We start from the raw sequence: 14465 nt of genomic DNA, 5'->3' as shown, positions 1-14465 counted from the left end.
CCAATGTTCCATAGTTTACCATGTACAGTTCTTATACATATTTTGTTGAATTTTTTTCTAATAATTTTGTTTGGGGATGGTACTGTAAATGGTACTTTTTAAAAATTTCACTTTCCAATGTTTCATTTTATCTCCACCCTTGGCTTATGACCTTCTTCCTATTATTTTTCGTGGTTGCTCTAGAGTTTAGGTTCAAATAACACTATACTACTTCACATATACTATAAGAGCCTAGTAGCAATATAATTCCTTTTACCTCTTCCTGCTCAATTACTACTGTTGTCATGTATTTACTTCTGCACATAATAAATCTCTAATATGTTGCCAGTTTATTTATTTTTTAAATTTTATTTATTTTTGTAAATTTACATCCACATTAGTTAGCATATAGGGCAACACTGATTTCAGGAGTAGATTCCTTAGTGCCCCTTACCCATTTAGCCCATCCCCCCTCCCACTACCCCTCCCGTGACCCTCAGTTTGTTCTCCATATTTATGAGTCTCTTCTGTTTTGTCCCCCTCCCTGTTTTTATATTCTTTTTGTTTCCCTTCCCTTATGTTCATCTGTTTTGTCTCTTAAAGTCCTCATATGGGTGGAGTCATATGATATTTGTCTTTCTCTGACTAATTTTGCTTAGCATAATACCCTCCGGTTCCATCCACATAGTTGCAAATGGCAAGATTTCATTCTTTTTTTGATTGCCGAGTAATACTCCATTGTATATATATACCACATCTTCTTTATCCATTCATCCAGCGATGAACATTTGGGATCTTTCCATACTTTGGCTATTGTTGATAGTGCTGCTATAAACATGGGGGTGCATGTGTCCCTTCGAAAGAGCACAGCTGTATCCCTTAGATAAACGCCTAGTAATGCAATCACTGGGTTGTAGGGTAGTTCTAGTTTTAGTTTTTGAGGAACATGTTGCTAGTTTTTTAAAATCAATTATCCTTTAAAAGAATTCTAAAACTTAAAAAGTCTTCATACTTACCCATGTTTATTTATCATTTCTAGCACCCATTATTCTTCTGTTTAAAAAAATTTTTTTAATGTTTATTTATTTTTGAGAGAGACAGAGACAGAATGTGAGCGGGAGAGGGGCAGAGAGAAAGGGAGACAGAATCTGGAGCAGGCTCCAGCTCTGAGCAAGCTGTCAACACAGAGTCTGACACAGGGCTTGAACTCACAAACCTCAAGATCATGACCTGAGCCGAAGTTGGACGCTTAACCAACTGAGCCACCCAGGTGCCCCCTTATTGTTCTGTTTAGATACAAATTTCATTTCATACCATTTTCTTCCCCCTGAAGAGTTTCTTTTAATATATTTTGAAGCGTAGGCTTACTGGCAATGAGTTACTTCAGCTTTTGTTTGATAAAGTTATTTTGCCTTATTTTAATTTTTTTAAGTTTATTTATTTTCAGAGAGAGGGAGAGAGTGCAAGGGAGGGGCCAAAAGAGAGGGAGAGAGAATCCCTGTTGTCAGGCTCCATGCTGTCAGTGCACAGCCCTGCGCGGAGCTCAATCTCACAAACCGTGAGATCATGACCTGAGCTGAAATCACGAGCTGGATGCTTAACTGACTGAGCTGCCCAGGCACATTTGCCTTTATTTTTGGAAGATATTTTTTGTGGCATATATAATTCTAAGCTGATAATTTTATTTTCTTTCAGAACCTTAAAAATGTCATCCTATTACCTTAACTAGACCTTCACCTCCGCTGCTACACTTTGAAATCCACAGCCACATCTGCAGCAAGGATGTTTCCCATGGGCTGTTCCCCGCACTGACTGAGAATAGCAGGTGACAGTAAGATGGGCCCATTCGCTGGAGGCCATGGGACTTCCCTTATAGATGACCTGGACTTGGAAGAGTACCCAAGGTCTTGCCTAAGATGCTTCCACTCAAATATCCTTCTTTTTCTCTTTCACTCCGGGGTCAGACACCGTGGTCTGATGGCTCTCCCAAATAACCCAGCCCTTCCCATTTTCTTTCATTCAGATGTTTCCGCTAATAAAATCTTTGCATACTTAATCTGCTCTTGGCATCTGCTTGTCAAAGGACTCAACTAGCATAGCTGTTAATACCATTAAGTGTATTTTTATTTTGGATACTGTATCTTTCACCTCTAGATGTGCCATTTGTTTATCTTTCATTTCACTCCTGATGAGGTTCATGTTTCCTTTTAAGTATTTGAACAGTTATATTACCACTGTAAAGTCTTCATCTGCTATTTCCATCATCTATCTTATTTCTGAATCTGTTTCTGTCAGTTGGTTTTTCTCCTGTTTACAAGTCAATTTTCTCCTCCTCAGCACGTCTAGTAATTTTTCACCAAATGCTAGCTATTTGTAAATGTTATGCAGCTGACTGGAAATTTTTGACTACTCTGGCAGGCATTTAAATAACTTCTATATGAGTTGAAACCTTTCAAAACCTGTTTTTGAGCTCTGCTAGGGAAGGTCTATCATACCCCTCCCTCCAGGGATAGTATAGTTGTTCTAGTATGGCGTATCTCCTTTGGGGACTTTAGTGAATGTCACCGGTGACCACCAAAGACTCTCCACTCTGTGGATGAAGCTTGAATGTCTCTCTGCTCTGTATGAACTCTGGAATGATTCAGCTTACAACTCCCCAGTCAGTTTGCTGGACTTGTGGAATTTCCCCCATAGCTGAATGGCTTAACGTTCAATAAATACAGGGGACCTCGTACAGATTTCTAGAGCACTTCCTCTGAGGAGCCCCCTCTTCTCTGGTACTCTGCTCCACAACTTCTAGCTGCCTCAGCCTCTCTAAAACCCCGTCTCCAGCTCCTGAATTCAGCAAGACACTAGGATCCATCTGGTTTCCCAGAGGATGATATAATAGGGAGAAGTGTGGGTTATGAGGAAAGAAATGAGACTCAGAAAAGAGCAATGATCCCCAACTGCCATATTCTCATGCAAGAGGAGGGTAGGAAACTTCTAATCCCAAAGGCCCTTTGGGGCTGGGATATGAAATAAAAAATAAAATACTGTGTTCTAATTTGGAGTTTAAAAATGTACATTCCCATAGCTTGGGTGGCTTAGTCCTTAAGCATCTAACTTGATTTCAGTTCAGATCATGATCTCAAAGTTCGTGAAATTGAGCCCCACATCAGGCTCTACGCTGACAGGGATTGGATTCTCTCTCCCTCCTCTCTCTGCCCCTCTCCCTGCTCATGCACTTGCTCCCTCTCTCAAAATAAATAAATATTTTTTACAAATGTATATTCCTATAGATACAATTAAACAAATGGTAGTTAACCCACAAAACACCTATTTGGCCACAATATAGCAAATAAAATGTAGTTTTATAAATATTTAACATATATTGACTGGGGGTCTGGTAGGTGCCACAAATTGTTCTAAGTGCTGAAGATATTATAGAAAAGTCACACAAAGTCCCTACTGTCCTGGAACTCACATTCCTACAGAAGAGAAACAGATAACATATGAGCAAATAGCTAAATAAGTGTATAAGGTAACTTCAAAAAGGGAGAAATGCTAACAAAAAAGGTTCACGTGATTAAAGACCAAGGGGACCTGGGGGTACTACTTCCAACTGGTTGCCCAGAGAGGGGCTCACAGAGATGAAAACATGTGCGCAGAGATCAGAAGGACAAGAAGACAGACATCAGAAAACAGAAGACAAGAACTTTTCAGACAGAGGTGTCAGGAGACAAAGCTGTATCAGAACTGTGTTCAAAAACCCAAGGAAGGCTGGCGTGACTAAAATGTAGTAAAAATGAGAATGCTGAAAGATTAAGTTGATTCAAAGACAGGGACTGGGGGGGTTGTGGTTATTGTTGTTTAATTTAGCTTCACTGTCCCTCCTTATTTTTTTTATTCCTCATATTACTTAAATGAAGTTTAACATTATCTTATGTATGCTTTTTATCTCAGATATTTTTAAAGTATTATTTTTATTTAGTTTTGGCATAGAGTAGCCAAACCAATCAATTCCACTAGATTCTTTTTATTCTGTTTAGTTCTCTCCTAAGCTGTGTATGTATACTCCAAAACAAATGCTAACCAGCAAAAAACTTAATCATCTCACCGTGTTCTCCATTCAAAATAAAGCATCCAACCCAGCTGATTTTGGTGAAATGACTCAATGTTTTGACATGCAGGCAGAAAACAAGAGTTATTTTGTTTATCTACACAGTGGATAGCTCTCCTCTACCACAGGAAATTCACAGGGACTCCCATGGCAATAACTGAATAGCTTTTCCCTTCTGCACTAGTGTGGTCTAGAGAAAAAGGCAAAAACAAAGTTAATGAACTTTTAACAGGCATTTACAGGAATTTCTAAAGATGTTTTATGGATGTTCTGCAAATGATTTCATAAATGTGGAAAATTTATAGTTGGTTTCTTCTGACTAAGACAGAATGGTCAATCTTGCAAAGTTCTACAAAAGAAAAAGTTTTTATGGCTAAAATACCACAAATGAGAATTCACAAAGTAACACTAGACTCTTAAGCTGTTAATTGTCCTTGACTGTTATTTATTTTCTATCTCATTTCCAATTTGAGGTGCTAACATACTATAGTTTAGGCAGCTTTTGATATCTTATATTAAAATATAGTAATAAAAGACTACTGCAAGAATCTAAAATAAAAACAGACCTAGACACTAAAATGCTTCTTCCTCAACTCTGACTCATTCATGACAAAAATGATTAACAAGGGGGCGCCTGGGTGGCTCAGTCGGTTAAGCATCCGACTTCGGCTCAGGTCACGATCTCGCAGTACGTGAGTTCGAGCCCCACAGCGGACTCTGTGCTGGCAGCTAGGAACCTGGAGCCTGTTTCAAATTCTGTGTCTCCCTCTCTCTCTCTGCCCCTCCCCTGCTCATGCTCTGTCTTTCTCACTCTCAAAAATGAATAGATGTTAAAAAATATTTTTTAAAAAATGATTAACAAGGAATCTTATAACCACCCTGACAAAATTTAATTAAGAAAGAAGAAAAAAAGAGCAAAGAAAAGAAATTTGCTTTTTGCTCAGTACTACTTCTTTTAATTTCTCAAATTCTTCTTTATCACATGGAAGATACCAAAGGCACACAGACCTGACTTTAGATCTCTGGATGATCTGAAGAATTTTCTGTCCTAAACAAAGACGTATTCAGATACTACTGCTGACCATACATCTTCTCAAAATCATATTCATAGTGCAAATAAAACAACAGTCCTCATGCTGATTAATTCTCTTAATACGATGTATTTCCTTCACTAAGGATAAATGTTTCAAAATTTTATAAAAATATGACTTTCAGCAGATATTAAACACAGCAAACTGACTGACACAGGCATGATGTCTTTCAAACAGCCGCATTGCTAACAACCTGCTGTTATTTATCTCCCAATATGATGCAATAGAAAGCACAAACATAACTCTTAAGTATTCTTGCCAAAAAGGTTACTCAGAATCTAAATCAAACCTCCACACCTCAGTTTACAAGAAACATGTGAGAAAGAGAAACAAGTTAAGTGACATCCATAAGGGAACAATCAAATAGAAAATTGGTCTAGACTCTTCAAAAAGTCATTATCATGGGGGATACAGTAGAGGACCTACATAAACACTAAAGAGATATAATCGCCAAATGAAACGTATGAACTCTGATTGGATCCTGGTTTTTAAAAAATATTGTAAAAGACGTTTCAGTGAAAATTAGAAAAAACTAAATATGGGCTGCATATTAGTTTATAGGAATGTTAACATTCATAGAGTTAACAGTTATTGTGTTTAATAAAAGAATTTCCTTATTCTTTCTTGAAGTAGTCTCCATGCCCAATGTGGGGCTTGAACTCATGACCAAGATCAAGATAAAGAGCAACATGCTCCACCAAGGGAGCCAGCCAGGAGTCCCAAGCATATCCTTATTCTTGTAAGAAGCATGCTAAATTAGGAGAGAGGTGTCATTATGTTTACAACTTATTTTCAAATAGATCACCAAAAAAACTGGAAATATACAACTATGTATGTCAGTGTGTGCATATTTACGTACAGAAAGATAACTAAATAAAGCAATTATTGGAAATTTTGAGTCTAGATAAGAGGAAATACGGGGGGGGGGGTGGGTTGAGCTTCTTTCGACTCTAATATAGAACTGAAATTTTAAAAAATAAAAATGTTGTGGGGCACCTGGGTGGCACAGTTGGTTAAGCGTCCAACTCTTGATCTCAGTTCAAGTCATGATCTCACAGTTCGTGAGTTCAAGTCCTGCATCAGGTTCTGTGCTGATGGCGAGGAACCTGCTTGGGATTCTGTCTCTCCTCTCTGTCCCTCCCCTGCCTGTGCATGCACACATGCTCTCTCTCATTCTAACTAACTAACTAAATAAATAAATAAATAAACTTCAAAAAAAAAAAAAAAAAAGTCCTTTCCTTCCTCTAGGTTATAAAGCTACCCTTCTATATTTTCTTTCATTAACTGTGTAAGTTTTACATTTCACATTGAGATTTTCTATCCCTCTAGAGTCCATCTTTGTATGTGGTATTAGATACATTTTTTATTTTTTATTTTTTTTTAACATTTATTTATTTTTGAGACAGAGAGAGACACAGCATGAATGGGGGAGGGGCAGAGAGAGAGAGGGAGACACAGAATCGGAAGCAGGCTCCAGGCTCTGAGCCATCAGCCCAGAGCCCGACGCGGGGCTCGAACTCGCGGACCGCGAGATCGTGACCTGAGCTGAAGTCGGACGCTCAACCGACTGAGCCACCCAGGCGCCCCTAGATACATTTTTTATATATATTTTGTTTTCCTATGTATTTTACTTTCCTACATATAGAATTGTGTTTTCCCATATATAAACTTCTAGCTTTTTCTACACAATCTACTAAACAATGGGTCCTCTCCCCACTGATTTGTGAAAGAATGATTTTTGGTCCCACTGAAAGACCTAAGCAGAGGCAGGGGAAAAGGAATAAGAGAATAGGAAAAAGAGGAAAGGGAAAAAAGGAAAAAAGAAAAGGGTGAAGGGTAAACAGAAAAGCATAAGAGCTTAGCTGAGGATAGGGCTGAGGATAAATGAAACTACTGTCAAATTCCTGTGCACCAACCATATTTACTGAAGTATATAAAAGCCAATGGCAAAGGATAACTGAACATCTATTTAAAAAAACAAAAAAGTACATGTCCTCAAAACCCTTCAAGAAACATCTAATACATCTGGTATATAATAACACAAAGAGAAAGATTCCAGAAATTAAACTATCTCCTATCAAGCAATAATTTGCATTACATTTCATTTAGCATATACCCTTATTTAGACAGAACAAAAATGATGGCAAAAGCAGACATTACAAGTATCTTGAAGACTCTTCTACAAACTTTCAGATTCCATGGGAATGCTGAAATATGTCTTTAAAACTTATTTATTTGATGAATTTAGCACCTAGATCAGATTTTTAAAACATAAATTTATAGAATTCATAACTCTTCATCTCATTACTGGCAGTCAGAAATGTAAACTGTTCTCTGTAAGAAAACTCCAAAAACATACCTTTTATTTTCAACCAAACTGGCTCCTTCATCCTTCAGCTGCTTACTTTTCTCAACACAGCCCTCGAGGAGACTTTCTTTCCTGCGTTTAACCGCATGAAGCCAGCTCCCTTCTTCATTCTCAACTACATCCTTCTCATCAGCAGCTTCGGCTTCAAACTGCTGTGAAGTGACCTTTGAGACCTTCTCCCCGATTCTTCTCTTCCATCCAAAGGAAGCCATTCTGAAAATTACAAACAAACAACTTTAAAATTCAAATTTGGCCTTTAGAGAAGTATTACAAATGATAGGTAAAGACAGATAAGAGAATCAGACTGTCACCAGTTTTTTTGTTGTTGTTTTGGTTTGTTTTGTTTTGAGAGAGCACACATGCAGGGGATGGGGAAAGGGAGAAAGAGAATTCCAAGCAGGCAGGATTCGATCTCACACCATGATCTCACAACTGACTGTGAGATCCTGACCTGAGCTGAAATCAAGAGCCAAACACGTGGGGAGCCTGGGTGGCTCAGTCAGCTAAGCGTCCAACTTGGGCTCAGGTCAGGATTTCACCATTCATGAGTTCGAACCCGTCATTGGACTCTCTGCTATTAGTTCAGAGCCCACTCTGGATCCTCTATCGCCCTCTCTCTCTGCCCCTCTCCTGCTCACACTCGCTCTCTCTCAAAAAGAAAAGTAAAACATTAAAAGAAAAAAAAGAGTCAGATGCTTAACTGTCACCACTTTCTAAACTCTTAATTAAATAATGGATCAAGGCAATAATCAACAAAGGGTGCTAACATCACAAAGGAACACAACTGGTCAGTAAGTATCTCCTGTTGGAAGTGGCATACTACCCATGAAGTATACTTGCCAGAAATTAATCCTGAATCCGATCAAGTCTAACAAACTCTACCAGTTTATAGAAAATACGGAATGCAGATGAGCGTGCTAAATAACATGCCAGAGATGCAGATAGCAAATAACAAAAACTAAAAAATAAAACTGGTTTCTTCAGGAAATAAACTTCCAGGAAAGCAGAGAGAGAGAGAGACAGAGAGACAGAGAGAGACAGAGAAAGATGGAGGTAAAAAGAGACTTCAAAGATTTAATAACCAAATATAATGCATGGGTTTTGGTTAGCTCTGGATTTAAGCAAGCCAATTGGGAGGAAACATTTAGGAAATAATAGGGAAAATTGGAACACTGATTTAATACTTGATGGTATTAAAAAATTACTGCTATTTTTTAAGGTCTGATAATAGTACTGTAATTATGTTTATAACAAAAAGATAAGCATTCTTGCTATAAACATAATTACAGTACTATTATCTTTTAGGAATGTATACTAAAATATTTCACATGGAATCCTATGGTATCTAGAAATTGTTTCAAAGTGATCACCAGAGGGGGCAGGGTACAACACAGGAGAAATACAGATGAAAACATTGCTCTGAGTTGATAATAGATACAGTTAGGTGATATGCACATAGGATTCCTTGTACTTTCCTCTCTCATACACATTTGAAATTTTTCACAATAAAAAGTTTTAAGAGTCAAACTTGGTATATAACTTCATTCACAGAACTATTGGGTAAATCTAAAAAATAACAAATGTTAGGGGCACCTGGATGGCTCAGTCAGTTGAGCACCTGACTTTAGCTCAGGTCATGATCTCACAGTTCATGGGTTCGAGCCCCACTCTGGGCCCTGTACTGATAGCTCAGAACCTAGAGCCTGCTTCAGACTGTGTCTCCCTCTCTCTCTGCCTCTTCCCCTCTGGACCTCTGGCCCTCTCTCTCTCTCTCTCTCAAAAATAAATAAAACATTAAAAAAAAATTTTAAATAACAAATGTTAAACTGTTTTGTATATCAGCAATGATACACAAATGTAAAGGATAAGAAAGGACAATTGATGGAACAAAATTAAAGAAAACCATAAAAGCATTCATCAAGTATTTATTTAGAGAAGGAATTTATGATGAGATCTAAGAACTCTTACTAATTATATGGATGAGCTTAAAGATACTGAGAAACTCCTGGAAAGGCATATAAATTTCTGTTATGTCTGTGTGTTTTCCGGAGAAGAGTGTCTAAACTTTCCTTCCATTCTCAAGGGACTCCATAACTCCAAAGAGATTATGATCAACTGAGTAATCAACCAGGGGGGGATAAAGAAAAGCAATGAAGCAGATGTTTTTATAAAATTATCAAATAATGGGCATTCGAGGAGTAAAGGAAGAAGAGAAACGAAATAGTGAATAAGTTCTACCAGGTGTCAAGGTCTTCATCACTGAGGCACATGGCTGAAATGAAATATAAGTAATCAATAGAAGGGAGGGGACAAAAAAGTAAAGGTGACTATGAGGTTATTCACATGGAAAGGCCTAAGATAATGGCAGAACTTGTAGGGATGAGAAGATTATAGGTCATGTGCCTAAGTTTCTAATGAATACAAGGAAGTCTCAATAAATTCTTGTGATCAAGAAATGCACAAACAGATATGGGCGAACCACATATTCTCCCCTGGAGCAGGGATTATTTAAAAAAAAAAAAACAAAAAACAACCCAGAGTAGTAATGTATTATAAGCTATACTAGGAAATCAGGATAATGGCAGACTCTCTACCCAGACCCGTTATAATAGAGAAGAATGAGTTTCCTATGTTTGAAGATGACTATAAGTAACTTAGGGGAAGAACCAAGAAATGGCTGAAAATGAAGTGTGGTTACTATGGAAAAGAAGGCCAGAGGCACAAAATGAAAACAATGTCAGAAAATAAATCATTAGGAAGGTCTCATAAGACATCAGGATATCAAGAAGAACTCTTGTATTTATGACTGTCCCTAAAAGTGACAAGAATGAGGATGACTACATTACCTGCCTTCAAGTTTCCAAATGAACTCTGTTCCTAAAGCAGCAATGTGAGGAACCAGGTACTGTGGGAACGCTGTTAACAGAGGAAAGTCTGGTGTATTCACTAATGTCAAATTACATTAGAAATCATCAGTCAGGTCTATATATTATTGGAAGCAGGGTTTAAGGTGGCGAGGAAAGGAAAAAGGAACAGAGAGACCCAAATATATTTTTTAAAAATTAATGGGTAATCAGACTCCCATTACCGTCCCCTATCTCCAACCTGAACCATTGTTCTAAATGTCAAAGACAGGTATAGGCTAAGTCCCCAGATGGTGGTTCTCAAGCATGTGTGAAAAGCCATGCACAGCACCGCCTCAGGTGTTTCTGCCATTTTCCTCCACAAATGCTTAAAGCTCTTCTAGAGACCAGAGGCTGTGGAGATCAGGAGAGAATGAGGTTACAGGGTATAAAAGGCCTGATGACTGCTAGTAACTGACAAGTTTAGCCTTGAAGAGAGTGAAAAGAATACATTCCTCTCAGACAAGAGTTCATACTGAGTGAAAAGTACAGACAAGTTCAGGGGTAGAGGGAAAAGACAATGAAGGATTTCATACCCCAAGCTTCAAATTTCCCAGAGAAATAGGTGGCTAGTCATTGGCTCCAAGTAAAGGGAAAAGAAACAGATCTGAGTACTTGAGAAGAAAAGTTCTGAGTCACTAGAGAGAATGGGAAGATAGGAAAATCAACAATAAGGGATGAATAAAGATACCAAACAGTATCAAGGGCCACTGAGGTTAAAATCCACTGAATCTGTTACCAAGGGCCATTAGCACAGTTTTGTATTTTCTTCAACTGTCTGGAGACAAGGATACAGTCAATCCACTCCAGGATAAGTGCTATTGGAGAGTAAACAAAATAGGATACTATGACTTCAGTGGAGACTCTTGAGGCTTCCTGGAGGGGAGGCTGACAGGTTTTCAAAAATAAAAGTCGGGTTAGTCCTAGGACACATGCAAAACAGTTTCTATCCTGAAAAACTTAATACTCAGGTATTAAGGTATCTTAATTAGTACTAGTTTGCTGTTCCTCTAAGGATATCTGAACATGAAATTAAAGCTTCTTATAAATAAGGTTTTCCTGAATCTATAGTTAGATGCACAAGGCGCCAACATCTTAGCCTTCACGTTTTTTCACCCGGATAAGAAACCATATGGGTAAACCATAATCACAGAGATTTCACGTTAAACTCATGAAACATAAATTTATTTTACATAGGATCATAGTTAATGAATGCCATGAAACTCTAAACAACAATGTTGTGTTCTAAATTCTTTTGCTGGTTCAATGATCTCTACAGTAGGCATTCAGTTACTGTTGTCGGCTGGACAGTTTATCCAAACACAAACCGAGAATGCCTGTCTTCACTGCATAGGAGGAGGCAGCACCTAAGGCGAGAAACCACTAGATGAACACCATTAGGAAATCAAAACAGGATCCTTCGGGTATCGGGATGTATTCAGAGGTGAGAGATTCAAGAAGCAATTTACCCGAAAATGTCACCGCGCGAGAGAAACTTGTATTACTAAGTTCCTCTCGTTTCCAAAACAATAAAGATATGCGAAGCTCATAAAGGCTGCCCTGGACGTCCCCCGCGAGTCCACCAGGCCGCCAGCAGCTGCAGACACGCTCAACCAGAGGTGGGAAGCAAGCTCGGTTCCGCTCCTCCCACCGTTAAGGGAAGGTCAAAGCCGCACCCGCCGCCGTGGAAACGCGGAAGCCGCTCCTGCCTTGGTGTAAGGGAGGGCCCGACCCCTAGAAATGCTCGTCCCTAAAGACCAACCTTAGCGTCCCGGCTCTGCCGCACCTCCGTCGCGTCTCAACTCCGACTTCTGAAGGTCCTTTCTCCCCTAACCACAAGACCCACCAGCCTCGTTTTCCTCCTCTTCCCGGGCTTCCACCACGGTCAGCGTACCCTCAGTTACCTAACGACCACTCCCCTGGTCCCGTGTTTACATTGTGCTTGCCCTTTACCGACCGGAAGCGGAAACTAACATGCCCGACCTCCTACCTGCCTGCCTTTGATGCCAGGTCTCTCAAGAAACTGGCCTGGCCGACCCGAGGCGTCGGAGCCGCTCAGAGAAGCGGGTAGGGAAGAGGCGACTCTCAAAGCCCTTAAGGTCGGCCAGTCCCTTTCCCGGGACCACAAATCCCAGAAGTCGCTGCGGTAGCCTCCACCCCCATTACCCTCTGGGATCTGTAGTCCGGGCCACCCGGACCCGGAGCGCCCTCTAGCAGCAGTCGGGGGCGTCAGGCGCGCGGACGACGGCAGTGCCGGAGCGCGGGAAACTGCGGCTGCGCAGGTTGAGGTGCGCGCAGTCAAAATCAGGCCCCGTGAGACTGTGGGACTCGTTCAGTCGCGAGGTAAAACAAACGGGGGTCGGGGAGAAGGACTTGGGCGGGAATTCATAGCATTAAAATGGGATCCTGCCTTAAAGGAGTTTACAGTCCAGCTGAGAGGCCAGCCTAGACGCAAAGGACTAAGGGAAAACTCCATTGAAAAAGGGTTCAGGGGAACAGATAAAGCAGATCAAGGAGGCCCTTGGTTCAACTGTAGGCTTCACGTCGGAAAACATAAGTAAATTGGGCCCAGAAGAATTAAAACCTAAACGTAGGTGTAGTTTATGTCTTGAAAATAATTAAGTGGGGAAACGTAACCCAGGGGACTGTTTAGGAAATTGAAAAGATTGTTAATTTATCGACGTGGCTATCTTGTGCAAGGGAAGACCAATTTTGTAGACGATGCTTTTTCAACCTCAGCGTTGTCAAACTGCATAATCTTTGTTGGAGAAATGGAGTCTCCTGTGCCCCGAAGGGTGTTTAGCTGCATCTCTGGAATCTACCCACTAGATGCCGTTAGCATCCACTACCACCACCATTTTACCTCCAGTTGTGACAATCAAAAACGTCTCCAGTCATTGCCAAATGTTCCTGGAAGAAAAATTGTTCACCCACCCCTGCCGCATTGAGAACTGCTCTTGTACAACAATGATTCTCCAAGGTGATCCTCAGACCCCTGAGGGTTGCCAAGGCTTCTTCAAACTATTTTTATGCTCATAGGAAGACCTCGCTGGCCTTTTTCACCATGTTAACTTTGCACTGATAATGGAAAAGCAGTGATGGGTAAAACTGCTGACAGCTCAGCTGGTATTAAGGCAATGATACCAAACTGTGCTAGTTGTCATTGCAGTTTCACTACCACACTCATACTACCAAAAACACTCAAGAATGTCCTTTAGGAAGCGGTAAAAATTAAAATGACCCTGGAGTAGTTTTTAATCTGTATCACAAAATGGGAAGTACTCATTAAGTACTTTTGCCGTGTATTGAAGTATGTCACCAGTAAAAGCAATTGTGAGATCGCATTATAAACTGAGGTATACACTTTTGTTGTGTGGAATGCAACTCTTATTTAGAAAACAGCCAGCAGTCCAGCTGGTTATTCAGGATTGGGTATGTGACAGGCCTTATGAAAATGAACAAAAGGAGCCTGTTACTTCAGGAAAACAATGGACAGTGTTGCCAATTATACTGTCATATCATAGAAGTATTATCATTTGGAGTATACAACTACTGACATTAATTATAAAAGATACAAAGGTAGTAGAATGTTTCTTAAGAAGGGTAGAGGTTTACATGACTGTGTTCACTGCAAACCTAAATCAGTGACAATTCATCAAGTCAAATATTTATGATTTGCACACTTTTCTGTAATACTTCTTTAAGCCTTTATAACACGTGTCTCTCGGACAAGACATTCAGCAGGATTTATGCCTTTATAGTCACATTCTTAGTGCTTGGTTCATAGTAGCTATATGAGGGGATATAATTTGTAAAGTGAATAATTTAAGCGGTGCTTAAAGCTGTACTCCTTTCTAGGGGTCTTTCCTAAATCTCCCAAATAACTTTACTCTGATAAAGGCTACCTCCAACACTGAGTTTTCACACTTCACCCACCACTTCCCTACTTACTTTGTCCTATGAACTTGATGTACTTATTAATATATTTAATACATTTCTCAGGCTATTTATTGACAATATGA

General features: G+C 39.6%; 1 protein-coding gene across 5 annotated transcripts in view; it reads right to left on the bottom strand.

The window, feature by feature from the left end:
- Positions 1 to 12579, bottom strand: part of TTC33 (tetratricopeptide repeat domain 33) — a 43492-nt gene extending 30913 nt beyond the window's left edge. The window contains exons 1-3 of one of the 5 annotated variants that reach the window (XM_053201222.1): positions 12206 to 12579; positions 10391 to 10456; positions 7532 to 7753 (exon numbers count right to left, since the gene is read on the bottom strand). In XM_053201222.1, coding sequence (XP_053057197.1) covers positions 7532 to 7752 — 221 coding nt within the window. In that variant the 5' untranslated portion in view covers position 7753; positions 10391 to 10456; positions 12206 to 12579. Of the gene's footprint in view, positions 1 to 7531; positions 7754 to 10386; positions 10457 to 11912; positions 12141 to 12205 lie in introns of those variants that run through there. The other 4 variants (XM_015067591.3, XM_053201227.1, XM_053201216.1 and 1 more) reach the window with 4 other exon arrangements.
- Between the last annotated feature and the right edge of the window lie 1886 nt (positions 12580 to 14465).

Source organism: Acinonyx jubatus, chromosome A1 (assembly GCF_027475565.1).
Source record: "Acinonyx jubatus isolate Ajub_Pintada_27869175 chromosome A1, VMU_Ajub_asm_v1.0, whole genome shotgun sequence".
Taxonomy (NCBI): domain Eukaryota; kingdom Metazoa; phylum Chordata; class Mammalia; order Carnivora; family Felidae; genus Acinonyx; species Acinonyx jubatus.
This window is presented reverse-complemented; position numbering and strand designations above follow the sequence as displayed.